Genomic DNA, 22905 nt, shown 5'->3' on the forward strand with positions numbered 1-22905 from the left:
CAGTGCCGGAGACCTTGCTCGGATACAGGCATGATGTGAAACTCTAAGAGCAGGTGAGGCATTCAATTCCTCTGGTAATGGCAGATACTTCTCAAAAATGATGTTCTCTGGGGCTTGGAGGCCCAAGTTGAAAGCTCAGACCGTGGAGTCAGACATCCTGGGCGAGTCTTACCTCTATCAGTTCATCTCCCTGAGCCTCCAGCTAATCAGTGTTAAAGTGGCGCGATACCTAGTAGCAGCATTGTGAAGATTAGTGGGCTAACATGTGTAGAGCATGTGACACAGCATCTGACACATAACATCCCTTTCAGCTCTGGTAGTTGTTATTGGTATTATTTGCAGGCACCGGGGCTGGGGCCTTTCAGACCATCTGTCTCTTCATTTGGATGGCAAGTTTGGATCCATCTTGATGCTTTGCTCAGTAGCTGGTTTTGTGAGGAGGACCTCTGGTCTTTGCTATTGCCCTTGGCCATTCCCCACCAGGGCAGCAGGAGTCGGGTTCCGCCGGAATGACTCAAACTCTTTGTTATCCGCAGAAAATCCTTTGAGTTTGAGGATGCATCCAGTCTCCAGTCCCTGTACCCCTCTTCTCCCACTGAGAATGGTACTGAGAGCCAACCCAAGTTTGGATCCAAAAGCACTTTAGAAGAGAATGCCTATGAAGATATTGTGGGTAAGCAGGGGTAGAGTGGCGGGCTGGCTTGTCTGTGGTGCTGCAGAAGAATGGCTGCAGGAGGGGCACTTCCAGGTTCCACTTCATTCGCTGTGGGCAGACCTGGCCCAGCTTCTGGAACTTCTCCAGGAAACGGGCATCAGAGAAAGCAGCTTAAAAGACTGAGCAGCTAAGAGATTAAAGCCTGGCCTTGAATGAATCGGAACCCAAAGGGCTTCTGGGACCACAAGAAGGGGGAAACCACATCATCCCTTCCTTTTATTTTCGCAAGGCTTTGGAGTCCAACAGGTGCCCTTTCTTAGCTGTGTATCCTTAGGCAAATCACTTAACTTTTTTGGAACCTTTTCTCTTATGAAATGGTGATGATGATATTTTGATGGTAACAACAACAATAATAATAGTAATAACATTTCACAGGATTATTGTTAGGATTAAATGAGATAAAATATATATCAAAGCATCTAGCACAATGCCTGGTCCTTAATATGTATCTCACCTACTCTTCCCTTAAAGTAAGTGGTGTCAGAACTGTGAAAGTATCTGAGATTTCACTCTGCTTGCAAGCTAACAAGTCTAGCCTGCCCCAGTTCACAGATGCTGGCAGAAGACACAGACACTTGGATCACAGACAAAGGACTTTGTTACTCATGGCACAGCAGGCCACGTGAGCTTGATGTTCACATGGGTTCCCCTTGCTCGCCAGTCCCATGCGGCAGTGGGGAGGAGGCCCAGGTAGAGGCTGCACACGTGGTGGGTCTGCATCCCAGCTGAGGAACCTCAAGCTTAGGAACCCCAAGCTTTTCAAGGGGCTGCTAGCAAACCTTTGCCCCATAAGGAGACCTTATCCTTTTTATTCTGGTCAGCAAACAAATCTGCCTCTGCCCTGGAAGGAGACACTGTCTTCCAAGGCTGTTTGCTCTATAAACATCTTTGAAAAGATAGTCTGGAACCGTTAATTCCTCTTGCTCAGAAGGTCAGAAATGTAGGACACCGTGGAGAATGGCCCTCCAACAACTGGGAGAATGTTGTGTTGGCAAACTTGTGTTTGAGCAACAGCAAAAAGCCCGTTGTCTAGGCTGGGTTGGGTTTATTTTTGGCCTTTATTTTAATTCTGGCCTCATTCTCTTCAGTGGGGGCTTCAGTTTTGTTCAAGTAAAGCGTGTGTCTCAGCGTAGGTCTCTGAAGAGAAAGGAAGGTCAAGTGCCCTTGCCCTTGACCGCTCCTGCCCTCATCTCTGTCTCTTTCTTATCTCTGCCTTAGGCTGGGGTTGGGGGCTGAAGAACATAGTCTTAGTGAGCATGATACAGAGAGGAGTGGCCCTAGTGGAGAACCCTCCAGATAAGACTGTGGAATCTTCAGAAGAGAGGGTCCTCTATTCCCTCATTTGATTGGAGCCATCAGTTTCCCAGTTTTCTCCGTACAGCTTGCTGGGCCAGGATTTCTGGGAAGCCAGCATCAGTGCTCAGGTCCACACAGGCACTGCTTTCCCAGGATGAGAGTGTACAGTATGTAGCCGTCCGAAATTCGGTCATATCAGAAGGACTGTGGGAACGAGATTCCCCAGAACAGCAAACGGGTTTGGGGAGGGAGGCCTCTTCCTTTACTACTGGGAAAAAGCTTTGTATGCACGGTCGCCCAGAGCTGAGGTCCAGAGCTGTGGGGATCAGGGGCACAGCCCCATCTGCCTCCCACCCCTGAGCAGGGTACAGGTCTATTTCCTCCAGTCTGAGAGGAACTGTCACGTGTCGTTGCTGCCCAGGGCCCTTGGGAGCACCCGGTGTGGCTGCCGCAGGGGACAGGGCAGACTCCAGTGTTCAGCTGCCCCCGCTCAGGATCCAGGTGCTGCCGACGCTGGGGCCTCACTGCTCGCTCTTCTCGGTGGAGGCTTTGCAGCCTTTCTGTGCTGCCCAGGGATCTCATGCGAGGGAATGTTCTTGCATCAGCTGAGCTGGAACAGAGAAAGGGCTGCTTCAACCTCTTCTCCCTGTCCAGAGTTCCATAACTGCAGGGCTCTGTTCGTGGTTGTTTGGGGACGGTGTGTGGTGTGTGTGGGGCACGGCGGGCGGTGAGAATTTTGGAGGCACCGTTCTGAGCAACGGAACCGTTCTCTGGGCGTCCCGAGGTCAGGTTAGAAGAGGAAGGGGGAGGCTAGCGTGTCTGAGCCTCAGCCTCCTCACTCAGTGGAGGGGACTTCCGGCCACTTTGAGATGTTGCTCAAGGAGGCAAGAAAATAGAGGAGCAGCCTGGTTGCTTCTTAGCTGGATGAGCTGGAAGCTAGGGGTGAGGGCTGGTACGAGGTGAGGTTGGGGCTGGGGCTGGGGCATGTTCCTTAGCTGCTCAGCTAGCTTCTGGGTCTTTGGAGCGTTGTGTAGAGAGTGGGGGGAGAGGGATGGGGAGGAGGGAGGAGGGAGGGCACCTGGGTGTTTTGCGTTGCCCTTGTGGTGTGAGGGTAGGGTGGGCTTCAGCGTCTCCGGTTGTTCAGTGCCCTGGGCATGTTTTCCTCCTTCAGTATCCCCCTAGCAGCCCCGTCTGAACTTCTAGACCTGACCAGGGAGGCTAGAGGGAAATACAAGGGAGAATATCTCTCTTTCTCTCAGATTCTGGTTGACTTACCCTTTCTCCTTCCCTGGCGACAGGCCCAAGAATTTGGACCCACCCCCGTAGAGGCTCTGGTGGGGGGCCCTTGTTGCTGAACTCTGAATGTCACTTTCACTTTTGCCTCCGGTTGACCAGTGCCTGACTTCCTGGGAGCCTTCTCTGTCTTCTTGGCCCAGCTTGTGCTCTGCGAGGCTGAGGTGCTCGGATTGGGACTATCCAGCTCTTTCTTGTGCTGCCTCCCTTGCCCAGGGCCAGATGGAGCTTTGTTCTGGGGGTGTGATAATCGGGCTGTGGCAGGAGGTGGGCGCGGGCCAGAGCTCCCGTGCTGAGTCTTTGTCTCGGGGACCAGCCCATTGGTCTGGAGTTCCTGGTCTGTAAGAGGCTGAGGGCCAGTTGGCCCAGACACTAACACGTCTTATCTGTGAGCCCTGGACCTGAACGAGGGGCCCTGGGGAGTGTGCTAGCCTCCTTCCCATGCCAGGCACGACACCTTGGGAACTGGGGTGAGATACTCCAAAGCAGGCTGAAGTTATCTTGCTAATTTGCAATAGAGTGGTTCAGAAATAAAGTTACTGCCATGTTGCTTTGTGGGGCTGGTTAATTCTCGCCTGTCCAATTTGACATCTGCCTCTGGAAGACGCTGCTATCCTACAAAGCCTTATAATCGTTTGCGTTCTGAGCCTGACAGTTAAAAATGCACCCAAGGAAGCAGCTTATTAGAGAGTTATGTGGAGTGGCCTCGGCGCCTGACCAAGGAGCCTGGGCTGCATTCCTGCAGAGATTCCCACTCCCATCAGCTAGCTGGGGCTGAGGGAGAGTTTCCAGGAACTTGAGCGGGGTGGGAGCTGGGGACGGAGCCAGTCAGCCTTACTGCAAAGCTTTTTGAGCCTCTGCTCTTTCTGCCTTCTCCTCTCATTTGTCCCAAGGCTGGGAGACAGAGACATCTAACAGCATAGAGGCTGCCGCCCAGAGGTGCAGTCCAGGGAACGGTGCTCGGGCAGTTGGTAAAGGTTGTCCAACCTCGGAGGGTGGTAACAACTGGCCCCTTAGAGCTCCCCATCTGATGTGCTATGTATTGTCGGGGGAGTTGGGCCCCTAATCTGGCCCTGTCTCCACTGTGTGAGGGAGGGGAAGAGGCTGAGAACCAGGAGAAACAGCTGGTTGGAAGCAGGAGAGGGCTGGGGAGGGAAGCTGCAGACCCATGGCCCTAGCCATGGGTGTGGTCTGGGAAGCTTAAGATTCCGTTTGGGGAAATTCTCAGTGCTTGTGCACAGATGCACACCCCTTCTCTAACTGGTTCTTCCAGTTGTGCGTTTGTTGGGGGGTGGGGTGCTTGGCACCTGTGGTTAGTGACCAAAGGAGACGTGGGGAAGAGTGGGGGCAGGGCTAGGTGGGACTGGGTTCTTCCTTCAAGAGGATCCATATGATAAGTCGGGGCTCTGACCAGCGCCTTTGAAAGAGTGCAAAGCAGAAATTCTTGGCGATGCCCCTGTCCCTTGTCTCATCAGCAAAGCTGGGAAAGGTTGAGACCTCTGGCTTCCACAGCTGGGCTTGATGAGATGGAGCTGCTCAGGCCAGGCCTCGGGGAGGAGGGCCTACCTCTTCTCTCTCTCCAAGGGCAGCGTGGAGTGCCCTCGAGGAAGCTGCGTGGGCAAGAATGCAGGTGAAAGTCTTGAGGTCTGCCAGGCTTCCGGTCTCCCATCCATGTCCCTGCCAAAGCTTCCCCAGGTTTCTCCCCTCGGCTCCAGCTTCTTCTGCTTCACTGTGGCTCTGCTCCTCCAGAGAAGGTTCCGAGCCCGGCTCTCCAGCCCTCCTCCTCTCCCAGCTCTGAGCCATTGCTTTGGGATTGATTTGCTCTCAGCAGATTCCATTTACTGGCTCTAGGCCTCGGGGACTGCTTGGTCTCTGCACATCCGCATCCCCTGGGCACCCTTACCACCTGGACAGATGACTGGGAGTGTCTCCGTGAGGCAGCTCCAGAAGGGTAGTCAGAACAGTCCAGGAAGCTGAGAGTAATAGGTGAACGGGGGCTGTGAAGGGCCCAAGCTAAGGCTGGGAGGCAGGGCTTGGGCCAGGGCCAGCCGTCATTTCCTGGAGAAATGATTAGTGGCCTGGTTATATCAGAGAGGATGTTAACCTTGCTGGAGAAGAAAGAGGCTGACGTTAGGGCTGGGCAGTCGGGAGGAGCAGGCATTTAAGGCTTTCCTGAAATTTAGTTTCCAGAGGCAACACTGGGCTTGAGAGCCTGGTGTTCCCAACTGTTTTCAGTTCCCAGGTTATCACTGATGTGCATCTGTTACTTCCCTGGGCCTCAGTCTCCTGCATCTATTTCTTGGAGCTTTGGATTTTTTTTTTTTAACTTTTTAAAAAAAATTCTTATTTATTTTTTGGCTGTGTTGGGTGTTCGCTGCTGCGCACGGGCTTTCTCTAGTTGCGATGAGCGGGGGCTACTCTTCGTTGCAGTGCGCGGGCTTCTCATCGTGGTGGCTTCTCTTGTTGCGGAGCACAGGTTCTAGGCGTGAGGGCTTCAGTAGTTGTGGCGCGCGGGCTCTAGAGCTCAGGCTCGGTAGTTGTGGCGCACGGGCTTAGTTGCTCCGTGGCGTGTGGAATCTTCCCGGACCAGGGATCGAACCCGTGTCCCCTGCATTGGCAGGTAGACTCCTAACCACTGCGCCACCAGGGAAGTCCGGAGCTTTGGATTTTATATTAATGTTCACAGCTTTGATTCTGGGGAAAGAAAGAAGGGAGAGAGGAGAAGGAGTGAAGGAGGGAGGAAAAGAGGGTTTGCCTTGGGACTCATGTCATGGCACTCAGAAGCTATTAGGAAGTTTAGAAACATCTATCTAAAGCAGTGGTTCTTAATGGGGTGGGTGGGGATGGGGGTACAGTTTCACCCACCCATCCACTCATCCACCTTTCCTTTCTTCCTCCCTTCCTTTCCTTTTCCTTCCTTCCTTCCCTTTTCCTTCCTTCCTTCCTTCCTTCCTTCCTTCCATCATCCATCTGTCCACCCATCCACCCATCATCCATTTATCCACCCATCTGCTCAGGGGACATTTGACAGTGTCTGGAGACATTTTTTTGGTTGTTACAACTGGGGATGCTACTGTCATCTGTCTAGTGGATTGAGGCCAGGGTTGTTACTAAACGTCCCTCAGATGCACAGGATAGTCCACCACCACAAGAATTATCCAGCCCCAAGTGTCAGTAGTTTGGAGCAACTCTTCTAAAGGAGTTGAGACAGAGTCGTCCTATAGGTTGGGGGATGATGATAAGGACTCTGACTGGTCATCCAGCCCGAAGCAGTTTGGATTTGATGAGCCTGGAATAAATGTTCTTCCTGACCCCTTCTGCTCTGTCCTGTTTCACAGGATCAGGAAGACTATGTCCTGGCTTTCTCCAGTCCTTGGTCCCCCAACCTCACTGCTGTAGGATATATGTTGGAGAGGGACCAAGACATACAGAGTCTATCCTGATTCCTCCCTAAGTGCCCACAGTGGGGTAGGCTGGAGAAAACATGCAGGGGATGCCAGGTTTCATATTTGGCTTCTGGAGGCAGGATTGCTGGGCCAGCTCTGCTTAGTCAGGGCTCTGGAATGGAGACAAGTCATTTTCATAGCATGACTGTGTTACAGGAAAACGTCTGTTCAATTGCTGGGGACTCTGCTGGTGTTGGGAATCACTTAATTCAGTCCCAAATCCTTCCTTGACCCATCTTTGACTCATAAGTTTACAGAGATTTGTATTGCTCCCATGGCAGTGTAATTAGCTGTGACCGAAATCCCCCCTTCACAGCCCCCCCATCCCTCCCCCCTACACCTCTGTAAAGGCATTTCCTAAGTTCATGGTGGTTTTCCATGATAGTAATAAGTAGATACCACAACTGGGGGAGATCTTGGTTTTGGAAATGGAAAAATCTGGAAGAAGCATGTAGGGATTTTGTTTTTCTCCTGTGTCCTATCCTGGGAAAGCTTACACACCCAGTGGCCTTTGTGGCTAGTCTATGGCTCTTTCTTCTGTCTGCTCCCTGAGAAGTGACGTCTGAACTCCTCTATGGTGGGAGGCACGGGCAGGCATCCCTGGGGCTCAGTGATCACCCAAGCTCAATCCTGCTCCTGATCCGAGAAGCTGGAGTGAGCCCCGCTAGCAGCTTCCTGTGTGCCACCTCCAGCAAAGCCGCATCCTGGCCACTAGTACCTGCGTCCCAAACAGTGGCCTTGATACCGAGGGGAGGCTAAGGAAAGACAAGATGAAGGGCAGTAGAGGGCAGTATTTACTCACAGTCCCCGTGGACCTTGTCACCGCTGTGATTCTGCTGCACGGCTGTGGTTCCAGGACTGGCCCTGCACATGATCGTATTGTATTTTAGAAAAGTCCAGGTATGTGCTGGCAGGAAAGGGGCAGGAGGCCTTGGCTTGTGGGAAGGGGTTGCTCTTCAAGGACAGGGACTATACTTTGGACTTTCTGTGATTTTCTCGTAGTGCCAATATAGTGCCTACCTACTGCCAGGGATTGTAGAATTGAGTCCTGAGAAGAGAAACAAGAACCCCCCACCAACCCCACCCCTCCAGCCCAAACTCCTTTCAGGCCTTTCACATCTCCCATGTGTCGTAGCAGGAGAGTTTATGCCAAAAGGGGATTGATGACCATTGTCTTTTTGCTGAGGTCTGTGGTGGAGGAAGCGGAGTGACGCTGTAGTCAGAGCAGTTCATTGAACAAATAATACTGAGCGCTCACTACTTCAGTGGACCAGACAAAAGCCCTGTCCTGAGAGAGCTGTGGCACAGTGTACAGGCAGGAGGGAGGCCTGGTGAAGCCCGGCTCCCTAGCGTTCGCAGAGTTCCCTCCTTGCCCATCTCCAGAAGTGGTCCTCAGGGAGCAGCGGGTGAAGGGACAGCCGTGTGACCTCTGAAAGCCTTTCCCACCTTGAACTGTATATCTCTGGGGCTTTCGCAGCAAAGGGACTGGAGCCAAGGAGAGACGCCTGGTGTTGGCTTTGTCCTCTGGCTGGGCACAGGCATGGGTGACTGAGCCAGTCTTGTGCAATCCCTGAATTTACAAAGCAGAGGCCAGGCAAGGCTGAGCTGAACTGGAGGTGGGGGGTTCAGCTTCTGGACTCGGAGCCAGGATCTGTTTGTAGCCTCCCCACTGCAGACGGGCAGCTGCATGACTCATGAGCTGAAGGGCCAGGCAGAAGCCACTCTCTTTGGCTCACAGGAATTGTGTGTGTGTGTGTGTGTGTGTGTGTGTGTGTGTGTGTGTGTGTGTGTGTGTGTGTGTGTGTGTGTGTGTGTGTTTCCTTCTTCCCTTCTCCCCCTTCTCTAACTTTTCCTCCTCTGCAGGAGATCTGCCCAAGGAGAATCCATATGAGGATGTGGACTTAAAGAGCCGAAGAGCAGGACGAAAATCCCAGCAACTGTCTGAGAACTCCTTGGACTCTTTGCACAGGATGTGGAGTCCTCAGGACAGGAAGTACAACAACCCACCCACTCAGGTAACAGCAGCCCTGACTTGGGTCTGTAGGGTCAGCACGAGGCGTGGGCCAGCTTCTGCTCAGGCGTTTTGCCTCACTAGTGCTAGGCGAAGATGACGTCAGGGAAGAGCTCTGCACTCAGGGACTTCTGCCGTGTCGATATGCTTGTGGACAATCGAGATGTGCTCTTAGGGGCACCCTGTCCCACCTTTTTCCCTTCACTGCTTGAGCTCTGAGTTGCAAAACTAAGGCAGGAGCCCCTGTAGTCTCCTGTCTAATCATTATTTCTCCTCCCCTTCCTGGAAACAGGAAGACAGGGCCCGGGTTGGAGTCTTGGTATTCTGCAACTCTGGCAGAACTGACCTCAGCACTGGCATTTAGGGGGCAGGCGTAGGCCTAAGAACCTGATTTGGAGAACTAGACAGGTGTCTCCAGGACCTGGAATCACTCCCACTGAGTAAATGGTTGACTGGATGAATCTCCAAGGAATGGACTGATAGAGGCAGAATGAGAAGAAAGGTGAAGAGTCAAAGGAAGCTCTTAGACTGTAGCTCATTCTGGCCTTGTCCATGGTGGGCAGGAGGCAGGAGGATGAAGATCCTATCTTGGACCTACCCAAGCAACCCTAACTCTCCTAGATCTTTTTTTTTTTTTAATAAATTTTATTTATATATTTATTTATTTATTTATTTATTTTTGGCTGCATTGGTTCTTCGTTGCTGCGCGTGGACTTTCTCTAGTTGCGGCGAGTGGGGGCTATTCTCCGTTGCAGTGCACAGGCTTCTCATCGCGGTGGCTTCTCTTGCTGCGGGGCACGGGCTCTAGGCGCGCGGGCTTCAGTAGTTGTGGCATGTGGGCTCAGTAGTTGTGGCACACAGGCTCAGTAGTTGTGGCACATGGGCTTAGTTGCTCCACGGCATGTGGGATCTTCCCAGACCAGGGCTCGAACCCGTGTCCCCTACATTGGCAGGCGGATTCTTAACCACTGTGCCACCAGGGAAGCCCCTCTCCTAGATATTTTATAACACTGGCTAGAGAATATAAAAATTATTTCTTCTGGCTTTGTAATGATGTGACTTTTTATAAAAGATTTACCTTTCTAATATGCTCTGTTCAAATAAACTTCCATTGAATTTGTATTTCCAGACTGATTGGGTGGGAAGGGGAAATTGGGGGATGGGGGGAAGGAGGACTTGCTGAAGAGTGATGAGAGGCAATGCCAGATCCAGACGGCAGGTGGAAGGCATGCCAAGTTTGCAGGGGTGCTGCCTTTTTGGTGGTGAGCAGGATCCGCCGAGAGTAAGGTGCCCTGTGCTGAAGGGTGTCAGTCTAGACAGAGGGAGGCAGAAAGTAGATCCGGGCAGGGATGGGAGCAGCCCAGGACCATGTAGGTGAGGGAGCCACTGGCTCCGAGGCCTGCCTTGCCAGGCTTTGGTGGTCAGAGCCCTGTATTCTCCCTGGAAGAAGTGAGCAGGGCTGGCATGCTCACTTGACATGTAGATTCTGGCCTCTGCTAGAGAAGCCTTTTAGGACTAACTCAGGGGCTGAGTGGGGAAGACTGGCTCCGTCGACCACACCCAGTAATGAGCAGAGTCTAAGCCTTGTCCCAGAGCTCAGGAGGGGCCCGCAGAATTCTTGCTTGGCCTTCTTTTTCCACTCAGATGACAGCCCAGTTTTCTTGGTCTCTGCTTTCTTTTTTCTGGAAGGAGTAGTTAAGCTTCCTTTGTGGAAGCAAGTATCTAATCTAGCCCTGACCTGCTGCTCAGCAGCTGAGCTCTTAAAAGAGGAAACCCTGGTAGATGGAAACTCCAGGTGGGATTTGGAGGAGTCTGGGATGCCAGCCTGTGGCTGCTCTGTCCAGGTCCCAGCAGACAGGTGCCGGCCAAGGCATCTGTGCTGAGTCCCTCTCCCATGTCCCCTCTCCCATGCCAGCTCTCCCTGAAACCCGGCAGCCAGTCCCTACGCAGTGGGAACTGGTCAGAAAGGAAGAGCCACCGGCTGCCACGATTACCCAAGAGGCACAGCCATGACGACATGCTGCTGCTGGCTCAGTTGAGCCTGCCATCTTCACCCTCCAGCCTCAATGAGGACAGCCTCAGCACCACGAGTGAACTGCTGTCCAGCCGCCGGGCCCGCCGCATTCCCAAGGTAGCCTCCCCAGCTGGAGCTGGCTGGGGCTGGGCAGGTGGGCAGGCAGGCGGTGGCTCTTCTCTCTTTCCGCCTCCCTCCCTCCCTCCCTCCCTCCCTCCCTCCCTCCCTAATCTGGGCCTGCTTCCTCAATTCTCCTGAAATCAATTTCAGGTCCAGGCACTGGCCTTTCTTTTTCATCTGGCTAATTTCCTTTTCTTATCAATAAAGATGCACTAAGTGATTAATGCTGTGCAGATGTTAGGGGAAAACAGGCTAGCCTGGCCCCCAGGGAGTGCTCCACGCCACTGGGTGGATGGAAACAGTCCTCAAGAAGCTCCCCATTAGTGAGTGGGGGGTGCGCGAAGTCTCTGTGTACACAGAAACATCTCCAGGCTTTGAAGGACCTAGGACTCAAACATGGGTCTTCCTTTCTATAACTCTCAGAATTGAGAGTTTTCAGCAGTGATTTGCACACATAGGCAGCCAGGCCCAAATCCCCAGCCCAAAGCAGCAGGATTTAGCCAGGTGGTATTTTTAGCCTGCAAACAATGCTTGGGTATATTGGGAATTTAGCTCCTTCCTGCCAGGGCCCCAGGTTGTAGCCCGGAGGGGAAAGGCTCAATCCTTGTTCCTGTTATTGCCTCTGAGCAGCTCTTTGTCTCACTTGGTTCAGGGACTCTTGAGACCCAGGAGCTCCCATCCTGTCTAGTTTGATCACAGTTCCTTCCTCTGGGGAGCTAAGTGTAAAGTCCTTGTCTTAGGGGCAGGAGACCACTAAGGGGACAAGTAGATGGGGAGCCACCAGTCTGCCCTTGGGGCCAGTGCAGCAGGGAGACCAGTACTGGGCCCAGTGCGGGGAGGGCAGAAGGCTTGTACCAGTGAGGGAACGGACGGCCTCTGTAAATCAGCCTTCTGAGGAGCAGGGACAGTTGGTGTTAGGGTTGCCTCACCCTCCCTGCTTTTCTCACCCAGCTTGTCCAAAGAATTAACTCCATCTACAATGCCAAGCGGGGAAAGAAGAGGTTAAAAAAGCTGTCCATGTCCAGCATTGAGACATCATCACTGAGAGGTAGGCCTGGATGCCCGAGCTGGCTCAGGTTTCTGGGGCCCTTGGGCATTAGAAGTGGGGAGAGGCATGGAGTAGCCTCAGTTTACCCTTCCATGGGGCAATTGTGGGATCCTCCTGTCTTCTAGGAGGGTAGAGCCCCGCGAAAAAGTGGCCACATAGGAGGGGAGGGCCAAAGAGGGAAGAAAGCCTTGGGAAGGGTTAGTGCAGACTTTGGGCTGTGAGGCCCTGAATAGGAAAGTGGGTGTGGGAATCTGCATCTGGCAAAAGGAAAGGCCAGACTTACTGAGCACTGTGGTCTGTTTCCCATTTCAAATCTTGGCCTCCTGGAGGCAAGACCCTTGTGTTCCAGGCTGATAGGCCTCTCTGCTGGCTCAGCCTCCAACTTCGGCCCTCAGCTTGCCCCGAATCAGGACTGGATGGATAGGGGTTTGTATATAGATCAGCACCTGCAGTTTGAGCTCTGAGGGACCCTGGCCCCGGGCCACGCAGCACCTGGCCAGGGGCCCTTTGGAGCCCGGACGAGGAACATCCCTCATGAGAAGAGTTGGGTGGGGGGCACAGAAAACATTTGCTGCGGGGCAGTGGCTCAGCAAGCATGCACTCTGCTCTTAACTTTTCCAGATGAGAATAGTGAGAGCGAGAGCGACTCCGACGACAGGTTCAAAGGTGAGGCATGGCTCCCCAAGAGCATGGAACCCTCTCCTGCCCAGGCTGTGGGGAATCAGCCTTCCCTTCTCTGCACATACAGTTCCAATATCCCAGAGTGGCCCTGTTTGGAGAGGCGATGGCAGGCAGGATACGAGGCCAACAGAGCAAGGAGCTCTAGGGGAGTCCATTCCTACAGTCATGGAGCTCAGCCCTGAGAGGTTAAATGCAACCATCTCCCTTTTCCCAAATTTAAGGCTGGTGACCCTGCCTTACTGTCCCAAGCCGTTGTCCATGAAAATTGGGTGCTAGGTTTGCCTGGTAAGTGATGTGAATCTGGAGGGTCAGAGATGGGTTCAGTAGGTTACAAGTACCTCTTCTGGTTGGAAGAACTGTGCCAAAGTCTGAGGAAACTGGTACTCTGGAGGCCCTGAGGCCACTCATCTTCCCTCTCCCTAGAGAGGAGAACTGCCACCTCCCTGGAAAGGTTCTGGGACCTTCATGTTCCACGGGGCCTTGGGCAAATCTCTGTTCTTTCTCTACTGGGAAACCCTGCCTAGACCTTTCTGGATGATTAAAGTATGTGGGAGCTAGCTCCCTCCTTCCCTCCTCTGCTGGTCCCCCAGGCAAGTAGGCAAGTGGACTTTGGGCCTGGGGACAGAGAAAAAGGGTCCAAGCCCAAGGACTGTTAGGGGCCCTAGGATGAAGGCTTCGTGGATGTTCATATCTTCTAGTCCTGCTGGCACAGGGGCAGGGGTGGCTGGGTGCTGTTGATGCATCCCTGGATTTGCCTGGCTCAGGCAGTCTGTTGGCCCCAGCTCAGCCTCCAGAGGCTCCAGGAGGCCCTGACTGTGTCAGGGCAGACAGGCTACACACCTTGCTCCTGCCACTTCTCCCCCGGACCTCGTTGGGCCAGGCCGTCAGACTGGACTCCTGCTCTTAGAAGTGACCCATGGGGATGGAGCCCTGAGCATGGGGTGGAGGGGGCTAACGTGGGGGTGTTGTCCCTGACGTGTGACCTGCCCCCAGCCCACACGCAGCGCCTGGTCCACATCCAGTCCATGCTGAAGCGCGCACCCAGCTACCGGACCCTGGAGCTGGAGCTGCTCGAGTGGCAGGAGCGGGAGCTGTTTGAGTACTTCGTGGTGGTGTCCCTCAAGAGGAAGCCGTCCCGAAACACTTACCTCCCTGAGGTCTCCTACCAGTTTCCCAAGGTGAGGCCCCCTCCCTCCTTCCCTGCCCCCTCCTCTGCCTCCTCCTTTCTGCCTGGCCCATCTGGGGAAGAAGAGAGATCCTGTTCCTGCCTTAGCAACTCACCTCACTGCACTAGCCCTGAGCATGGCTGCCTGTAGCCAGGAGGGAGGAGAGGGGGTGGGTTTGGGCCAGTGAGTATTCGGAGGATGAGGGCGGAGAGAACGCCCCCCAGCGTGCCTAGAATGAGATCCACGTTGTTTACAGGACTTCAAGGGTCCTGAGGAAGGGCCCCCAGCTACTTCTCCTACCTTATTACTTTTCCTTTCTCTTTTTTAACCGCTTCATTGAGATACAATTCACATACTATATAATTCACCTGTTTAAAGCATACAATTCAATAACTTTTAGTATAGTCACAGTTATGTGATCAATTTTAGAACATTTTCATCACCCCCAAAAGAAACCCTGTACCCATTAGCACTCACTCCCCATTTCCCCCACCTACCGGAGCTCCTGCCACTCCTTCCCTGCTCGCCCCAGCCAGCCTGCCCCCAGCCAGCCCGCCCGGCCTCCTTTCTCTTCCTGTAGCACTCGGGCCCTTTCTCTCTGCCATTGCCTCTGCGGGGAACCTTCTTTCCCCAGCTCTCCACTTGGCTGCTGGCTCTTTCTCATTCTTCATTCTCCGCTCAAATAGGAGATCTTTCTAGATACTCTAAAGTAGCCCCACCCACCCACTTGTCTCTGTCATATCGCCCTGTTTATTTCCTTTGTGGCACCCTCTGAAATTTTGTTGTTGATTATCTCACTCTGCTGACCGGTATGCACAGGGACGGGGACCTTGTCCACTTGGTTTTCTATTGGGAGCCCAGCACATGCCAGGTGCCACATAGAAAGTGCTAGTTTGGCATATATTGAATGAATAAATGATGACTCAGCCCACACCCGGACCTCTGTGTGAGAAGTGGGAGTGGGGTCAGGGTACGGTTGCTGAGAAGCATGCCAGTTGGGCAAACGCCACCTAGGACTCTCGGGGGAGGAGATATTTGTCAGCTACCCCCCACCGGCCCCAAGTTCCACGTCTTCTCTTATCTGTCTCTCCCCATATTCCTCTTCCTTGCAGCTGGACCGACCCACCAAGCAGATGCGGGAGGCAGAGGAGAGGCTCAAGGCCATTCCCCAGTTTTGCTTCCCTGATGCCAAAGACTGGCTTCCTGTGTCAGAGTACAGCAGGTGAGGCCCGGCCTGGCATAGCCTCCTTTACCCCCATAACAGTGGGCAGCTGAGTCTGGCCCACCCTAGTCCCAGCCTCCTCTCCTACCGCAGCCTGGTCCTTCACCCCCTCCCTGGGCGGTCCCTCTTCTTGGGGGCTGTTTCCTGGGTCCTCTGATATTTCCCTGATGCCAGACTTCTCCCTGTTCCAGTGAGACGTTCTCTTTCATGCTGACTGGGGAAGATGGCAGCAGACGCTTTGGCTACTGCAGGCGCTTACTAGTAAGTAGGGCCATTCGGTCCTCAGGGACTGGGCCACAGTGTTTGTATGTGTGTATGCTCTTCTTTAACTTGAGCTTGTAGAAACTCAAGTTGTTCTATGTTCTGCAGGACACACACACACACACACACACACACACACACACACACACACCCACCCACGAAGCACTCCCTGGGATGGCAGGACTTAAAGTGGCCCCTCTGATTGGGCCCCAGGATCTAAGATAATCTACAATAAGGGAAGAGATTGGATCACTTTCTACTGGGCTGTCATATGTTTTTAGCTCTTCTATGCTTTTTCTTTTTGTTCATTTACTTCGGGCTTACAGGCTCAGATGGCTGATCCTGATTGCAGGATCACATCAACCCAGCAGTATGTGTGTGTGCATCACATTGGGGTGGAGGACAAACCTTCCTCGCCCCCATACCTGGCCAACCTGATGTGCATCCTGTCCATGGTCTGGTAGGGCTGGAGGCTGAGCAGGGACAGAGCAGTACCTTCTATGGGATTCTGGGAGAGATGCCTTGAACTCAAGGGAAAGGGAGGGTTTTGAAAATATAAGCCATGTTGTAGAGAGAGAAGCACTACACCATCCCTCTTCTCATTAGTCCTGGGAAATAGATTGAGGTAAAGATAAAGAGAGTCCTGTCACACACTCCCCTGGGGCTCACCAGGGGTATTGTTGGCTTGGGTTGTTGACAGAGTTTCAGGGTTCCCAGGCCTTAGTGGGAGAAGGGGCAGATGAGGGGGATCTTCGGCAAAGGTGATGTATAGCAGGGACTCCAGGTGAAGGATTCTGGGCTGTTCATTCATTCATTCAGAAACATGTAGCATACACCTGCTGAGGGTTAGGCAGCATATGCTAAAGGCACATAAAGATGAGTTAGACATGGCTCCTATCTTTAAGGAACTTTAGATAGTCCAGTAGAGGAGGTAGGACTTTCAATGTAGAAGGCAGGGCCAAGAGAATGAACTGTGATTTGGGATCTGTTTATGTTCCAGGCTAGATGCTTTAAGTATGTCATTTTCTTTATTACTCATAATAGCCCATGAGGTATTGGGTTGGCCAAAAAGTTGGTTCGGGTTTTTCCATAGCATCGTATGGAAAAACCCGAACCAACTTTTTGGCCAACCCAGTATTATTATATATGTTCTTTAGATTAAGAAACCGAGACTCAGAGGTGGAATGACTTGCCCAGGGTCATACAGCCAATCAGGGCCAGAGCCAGGTTGACTCCAAGTCCTTTAACACCAAATCTGGTAGTCCTGGATCACCGCAAAGGGTAGTCTGGGGAGAAGGAGTACTTGGAGATAGAATGCCTGGTGAATGGGGCTAAGGGAAGGTAGAGCAGTACAGATGCCAGGTGGGGAGCCGGGCAGGTTCACCTGGGCCTGGGGTGGGGTAGCGTGCCAAAGGCTGCCTTTGCAGGAGCAGAGATGGAGCAGAGCTGCTCCTTTGCCGCGTGCCTGCTGCCCCCAGGGAAGAGCATGTTTGTCCTGGCTGCTCAGAGAGGGCCTGGGCTGGGTCCCTGCCAAGGGGGCTGGCACTGGCTCGGCATTCCTACAGATTGGACACAATGATTCTAACCCAAATCCCACATACTTGTTTTAATCACTTGGGGCTTTAGGGGAGGCGGGGGAGAGGGAAGAAGAGAGGAGTGAGTTTCAGGCCTAATATGGACAAAAACAGATTCTGCCTTCTCTTTAGATCTGTGACGTGTGGCCAGCAGGTTTGGAGACTGAAATAGCCCATCTGCATTTGCTTAGCAGCCTGCATGAGGGGCCAGCACCTGCTGCTCTGCTCCCTCCCCGCTCGGCCTTGCTGGGCACTCCAGGCCTCTGAGCCAGAGGCAGCCACAGAGCCCTGCCGGCCCCTGGCTGGAGAAGTCAACTCCTGTGGACTCACTCCAGCCTGCATTTGGGGGCTCCAGGCCTGGGGAGCTCTCAGTGCACATCTCCTTCAGCTACCTACCTTTTAAATCCCCCTTTTACTTTGTTCTCCTCTACTCTGTACATGCCTCTGTCCAGTCTCTTTGTGTTTCTTTCCCTTCCTTTCTGTCAGAAGGCAGCATACTTTAGAGGTAATACAGCAAATCAGAGGCAGAAACAGACTCCTGGTTCCATGACTTCTAAATACATGACCTTGGACAATGGCTTAATAATTTTGAACTCAGTTTCCTCATCAATAAAAGGGGGATAATAATGCCTATCTAACAAGTTCTTGGAAAGTTCCAAGCCCAGGACTCAGATATGGTAAATATTCAATAAATAGTAGTTTGCTTCTCTTATCTGGTGTCAGTTTACTTTCCTAGAATGGGGATGGATCAAGGAAGGGAGAAAAGAGCAACTGAGAAAAGGAATGTTTTGCAGAATCCCCTCTGGGAGGCAGAAGACCGCCTGGCTTGCTCCTAAGGATGTACACAAGTCCCTCCCTTACCACTGGGGGCCTGGGGATTTAGGGATATAAATCCACACATCACCCTATAGCCTCTGCCAAACCTCTTCGTCCTTTGCCAGCTCCCATCAGTGTCCTCCTGGGGGGGAAGGGTGGAGCCTGTGTAGAGCTTGGCAGGAGTCTGGCACCTTGGGCTGGAAGGCCCAGCAGAGGCTGAAGCCTGCCCCCAAAGAGTGACAGCCTTTTCCTTGGGGGCCTGGTTGAGGAGAGGTTTAGAAGAGTCCCGGAGTCTTCACTAGAAGAGAGGTGCTTAGTCCTCAGTTCCCAAGGAAAAGGAGTCAGATATAGTAATCATGCATTCTCTGTGTCTGTGTCTCTCTCCTCCTTGTCCTGGCCCAGCCAAGTGGGAAAGGGCCTCGGTTGCCAGAGGTATACTGTGTCATCAGCCGCCTTGGCTGCTTCGGCTTGTTTTCCAAGGTAAGAGGGCTCTGGCTTACTTCCCTCCCCCTTCCCCGAGCTGACAGCTCCCATAGGAGTATCTGCATGCGGCTTAGATGAGAAAACCACCTGTGTGTGTGAGAGGGTGAGAGAAGGCGAGAATGCAAGGGCAAGTGCAAGCGAGCTCTCTGACTCCCTCCCCATCTACCAGCTCCTGCACCGGCAGTGTCTGCTAATGTCACAGCTCACCCTGGCCCATGGGCGGAGCTGAGTCCTTGGGGACAGAGACCCTGCGGGAAGCCAAGTGCCCAGGAACCCGACCTCAAGTGGTATTTCCTTTGCCCAGCTACTCAGATCTTGGAGTCTGAGGCAAGGACTAGTTAGGGAGCAGAGCCGACACCAAGTGGCCAGGGAGACGGGAAGGGTAGGGTGTGAAGCTCCTGGCGAGATAGTCTGCCATCTCCCAGCTTTCGGCCCGGGCTGGTCAGATGCCGGGCTGCCCTCTTCTCTGCCCAGGAGGTAGGGGAGGGTGGCGCCCTGACACCCTTCCTCTTTGGGCTGCTGGCGGTGGGCACAGGTCCTAGATGAGGTGGAGCGCCGGCGTGGGATCTCCGCCGCTCTGGTCTATCCCTTCATGAGAAGTCTCATGGAATCACCCTTCCCTGCCCCAGGGAAGACCATCAAAGTGAAGACATTCCTGCCGGGGGCTGGCAATGAGGTAGGGATTTCTGCTGCCTCTTCTCTCAGACCATGGACTGGGGCTGGAGTGGGACCTGCTGAGCCAAGGCTCAGTCTCTGGGGGTGCAGAGCACGGCCCCTTCCTTGCTCAACACATTTGTATACCTCACCAACAGGGGCTAAAAAAAGTGAATGACAGAACTGTAATTGTTGCTCAACTCTCTGCAGCTTCTAGGGGCCTTCCCTGACCTGTTTGGACTAAACTGCAGGCCACCTTTTATTCATTCATCAAATGTTTACAGAATATGTGCTCTCTTACAGTCAGGGTTCCTGCAGACCTTGAGGCAGAGTCATATAGTTAAAGAGGGGCACAGCTCGGCCCTTGTGGAGTTCATAGTCTAGTGGGAGAGACTGACATTAAATAAATACTTGTACGTAGAAACAGATAACTCCTAAAAGTGTTAGGTGCCAAGTGAAAGCACAGAGTGAGAGTGTGTAACAGGGGATGTGCTTTAGATTAGGGGCCAGGAAAGGCCTCCTCTGAGGAAGTGACATTTTACTGGGGACCCAAGGTGAGTAGAGTCAACCAGATGAAGTGGGAGGAGGGAGACTGAAAGAGAAGGGTATGGGCGGGAGAGGATTATTCCAGGTAGAGGGACAGCATGCAAAGGCAAAAGTTGGGAAAGCGTGGATGCTTACCAAGGAACGGAAAAAAAAGCCAGGATGGTTGAAAAGGGGAGTGAGCAGGGGGGATAGACAGCAGGGCCAAATCACAATGTACCTGTAGGCCAAGTTCAGGGTTTTGGAATGTCTCTAAAGCAGGGTTATAAGATCCGAGATAGGATGTTCAAAGCTCCCTCTGGCTGCTATGTAGATTATGGACTGGAGTGAAAACAGGGAGACCAGCTTGGATATGTTGCGGTAGTACAGGCAAGAGATGATCGGAGTTTGGATTAAGGTGTGGAGGAAAAGATGGAGAGAATAGATGGATTTGAGATGTGCTTTAGAATTAGGGTCAATAGCACATTGTGTTTGATTGGAAGTAGGGGATAGTGTTAGGGAGACTTGAAGGCGAATTCCCAGTTTTCTGGCTTGAGCAGCAGGTCAGCGGATGGAGCACCTGAAGGAGGGGGAGGCTTGTGAGGGGGAAGAGTTTGATTTTGTACACGTTACGTCTACGATGCCTGTGAGACACCCCAGAGAAGACGTTTAGTAGCAAACAGTGTAGACAGGGAAGAGAAGATAGTCCCGAGGGCCTCCAGCATTTAGAGGGCCTGCAGCAGAGGAGCAGCAGCCCTGAAAACCAAGACAGGAGGAGTGCCAGGAAGCCAAGGAAGGGGGCCTCTCAGAAAGGAAGGAGTGATCAGGCGAGGTCAGGATGAGGCGTGGCGGGATTCCTTGAGTTTCAGAAACGTGGGGGGTCAGGGGGCCGAGAAGCTTGAGTAGAGAGACTTGAGAAGTGAATGGGGTTGAGAAGGGGGAATAGCCTGTAGAGACAGCTTTTAAGAGGCTTGGCTGTGGGGAGAAATGGGGAAGGGGCAGTGGTTGGACGGTAATGTGGAGCCAGGGGAGAGTCAGTTGAAGGTGGTTGTCTGGGTGCTGGTGGCAGTGGCCCATCAGAGGAAGAGGTTAAAGCAGCAGCAGAGGGAGGGGACAGTCAGACTGTCAGTGAGAAGGCAGGGCGGTGGGATCCAGGGAGAGACTGGCTTTTTAGGAGAGAAGGGTACTTCCTTGTGTAATGGCAAGGAAGGGCCATGGCTTGTAGATTCTGGATTCTCATCTGATGGCTTCAGTTTTCTCAAAATGGAAAAGAAGGTCATCCTCTGAGAGTGAGAGGTGGATGTTGGGTTTGAGGAGAGGGAAGAAGAAATAACTTAGTTGCTGCAGGGAGTGGAGAGGGTCTGACTAAAGAAACATGGGGTTTGCTGGGAGTGGCGAATGCCATTTAAGGCCTTTCTTGTAGCATCTTTTCTCCCACGCTCTTTTGGAGGGACTTTCTGCTTCATGCATGACCTGGAGGCAGGACCACCGACCCTACCCTGAGAGCCCAGTAGCATGCCTGGGAGTCAGTCCTTCAGGATGGGGCCCAGCCCGCTCAGCAGCCTCGTCTCAACGCTCTGACTTGACTTGCTTACTGTCCCTGAATCCTGCTTCCTTTTGCCTAATAGACACTTCCCTTCTTCTCTCCTTGGACAACCAAGTTAAGCATCTTGTGCTCTGAGCTGCTGCCCTGACCTCTCAGCCCTCTCAGCGCCCTGTGCAGATGTTAATTACACCTTTACCCTGTCCTGACACCAAGCTGGTGGGCTGTGATCGTTTAGGCTCATTCAGCCTCACTGGGCTATGATCTCCTTGAGGGCAGGTGGATGAAGAGAGGCCCAGGTCCTGTGAGCTTCCTGTGTGAACTCTCACTCCCTGGAGGAGCCCAGACCCTCGGGGTAGTAGGAGTGGGGCGCTGGCTGCATGCAGGCTCTCAGGAGGGAGGCTTGGGGGAGCTTCACTGTGACTTCTTCCGCGTGGGGCAAGGGCAGGAGGGGCGCAGAGGCCTCTGGCGTGATTGTGGTAAGGGATCCCTTCAGCGCACATTCACTGAGCACTTTGGGTGTACCCCACATCCTGCCAGTCACTGGGCCTTCTGGGGCTTCACCATCTGGTGGGAGAGACAGAGTGTAAACAGATCCCTATAAAAGAGACACATCCTTAGGGCAACTTGTGCCCATTTTGCTGCTTCCCTTGGGCCCAGAGGGATGACTGCTGAGCTAGGAGGTAGAACTTCACTTGTTTAGACTCTGAGGAACAAATGAGATAAGGCAGGGTAAAGCCCCTTGAGGAGAGCTCTGATACCAGAGGGCTAAAAGAGGGCGTTCATTTTCCCTCCTGGTTCTCAGGAGACCTACACATCTGTGCTGCCCACATACGCTGAGGAACCAAGGGGAAGACTAGGCAAGCCCGGGTGAGAGCTGCTTTGGCCTGGCCTGAGCGTCAGCAGTTCCTCCTGCTCTCATTGCTAGGGTCAGTTGCCACCCTCCACCCTCATGACTGCCCCCAGGGAAGTGGTCTCTGTGCCACAGCACCGACCTTAGGAGTGGCCTTGCAACCTCTCCGGAGGGAAGATTGCTAGGTCTGGCCCTGATAAAGAGAGGCCTGCTTCCTGGCAAGGTTGTGGAATAGCCAGCCGTTGCCCTGTGCTCCCCTTGTCCCTGGCACAGGGAATAGACAAGCCAGTAGAGATAGAGGCCAGGACAGAGCCTCTGGAAGGAAACTCTTCCTAGCAGGAAAGGGAGGGGGCATGGCAACAAGGACACTAGCACTGTCTGTCCAGAGGTGGGTGAGCAGAGCCGCGCGGAGGGGCAGCGATCAGCTGTGGGGCTGGGCAGCGCGGAGCCAAGGCCTTTCCTTGGGGAGACGGGCAGGAGGGCAGGGAGGGCAGTGCGGATGAAGCTGTGTGGCTCCCTCCCGCCCTCATCTGTAAAAGCAGTCAGCTCTCCTCCCCCCTTTGCTGAGAGCCTGGCATATGGCTCCCCAGCTCCTTCCTTCCGGAGCCTCCCCCATGTTCAGTTAGCCCTGTTGCCCACAGGCTGGGCGTCTGAGTACTGTGGGAGCAGAGCTGTGGTCTGAGTGGAGGAGGAGACTGGGTCTTACTACACAGTGGGGTGGATTAGAGGCCTTGGGAAAGCAGGGGGGAAGGGGAGCCAGCTTCCGGTCGCTTTGTGTAGGACCCAGGAGTGGCACCCACCTGATCTGCCTTGACCCACTTGCCCCACTGCTCTCCTGCAGGTGTTAGAGCTGCGGCGGCCCATGGATTCCCGGCTGGAGCATGTGGACTTCGAGTGCCTTTTTACCTGCCTCAGTGTGCGCCAGCTTATCCGAATCTTCGCCTCACTGCTGCTGGAGCGCCGCGTCATTTTTGTAGCAGATAAGCTCAGGTAGGGCCCAGCAGGTGAGGTGAAGAAGGGGGGAAGGCACATCCACTTTTGATCCAATGTGATTTACGAGCCCTAGTATATGCCAGCCACTGTCGTATTAGTGCATGGAGTGTGTGTGTATGTGTATGTGTGCGTCTTTGTGTGGTGAGAGAAAGATCAAATGCAGAGGAAAGGTTAGCAAACCCGGGCAGAGAGGA

At 53.3% G+C, this 22905-nt stretch overlaps 1 protein-coding gene across 4 annotated transcripts in view; it reads left to right on the plus strand.

The window, feature by feature from the left end:
- Positions 1 to 22905, plus strand: part of DENND2B (DENN domain containing 2B) — a 154463-nt gene that overhangs the window by 123036 nt on the left and 8522 nt on the right. For all 4 annotated transcript variants that reach the window (XM_057553982.1, XM_057553981.1, XM_007172807.2 and 1 more), the window contains 11 exons: positions 537 to 673; positions 8614 to 8765; positions 10677 to 10892; positions 11847 to 11943; positions 12565 to 12609; positions 13618 to 13802; positions 14903 to 15012; positions 15204 to 15273; positions 18066 to 18143; positions 18682 to 18822; positions 22560 to 22708. In XM_057553982.1, the coding sequence (XP_057409965.1) occupies positions 537 to 673; positions 8614 to 8765; positions 10677 to 10892; positions 11847 to 11943; positions 12565 to 12609; positions 13618 to 13802; positions 14903 to 15012; positions 15204 to 15273; positions 18066 to 18143; positions 18682 to 18822; positions 22560 to 22708 (1380 nt within the window). The remainder of the gene's footprint in view (positions 1 to 536; positions 674 to 8613; positions 8766 to 10676; positions 10893 to 11846; positions 11944 to 12564; positions 12610 to 13617; positions 13803 to 14902; positions 15013 to 15203; positions 15274 to 18065; positions 18144 to 18681; positions 18823 to 22559; positions 22709 to 22905) is intronic.

This window comes from Balaenoptera acutorostrata, chromosome 9, assembly GCF_949987535.1.
Source record: "Balaenoptera acutorostrata chromosome 9, mBalAcu1.1, whole genome shotgun sequence".
In the NCBI taxonomy this organism is placed as follows: Eukaryota; Metazoa; Chordata; class Mammalia; order Artiodactyla; family Balaenopteridae; genus Balaenoptera; species Balaenoptera acutorostrata.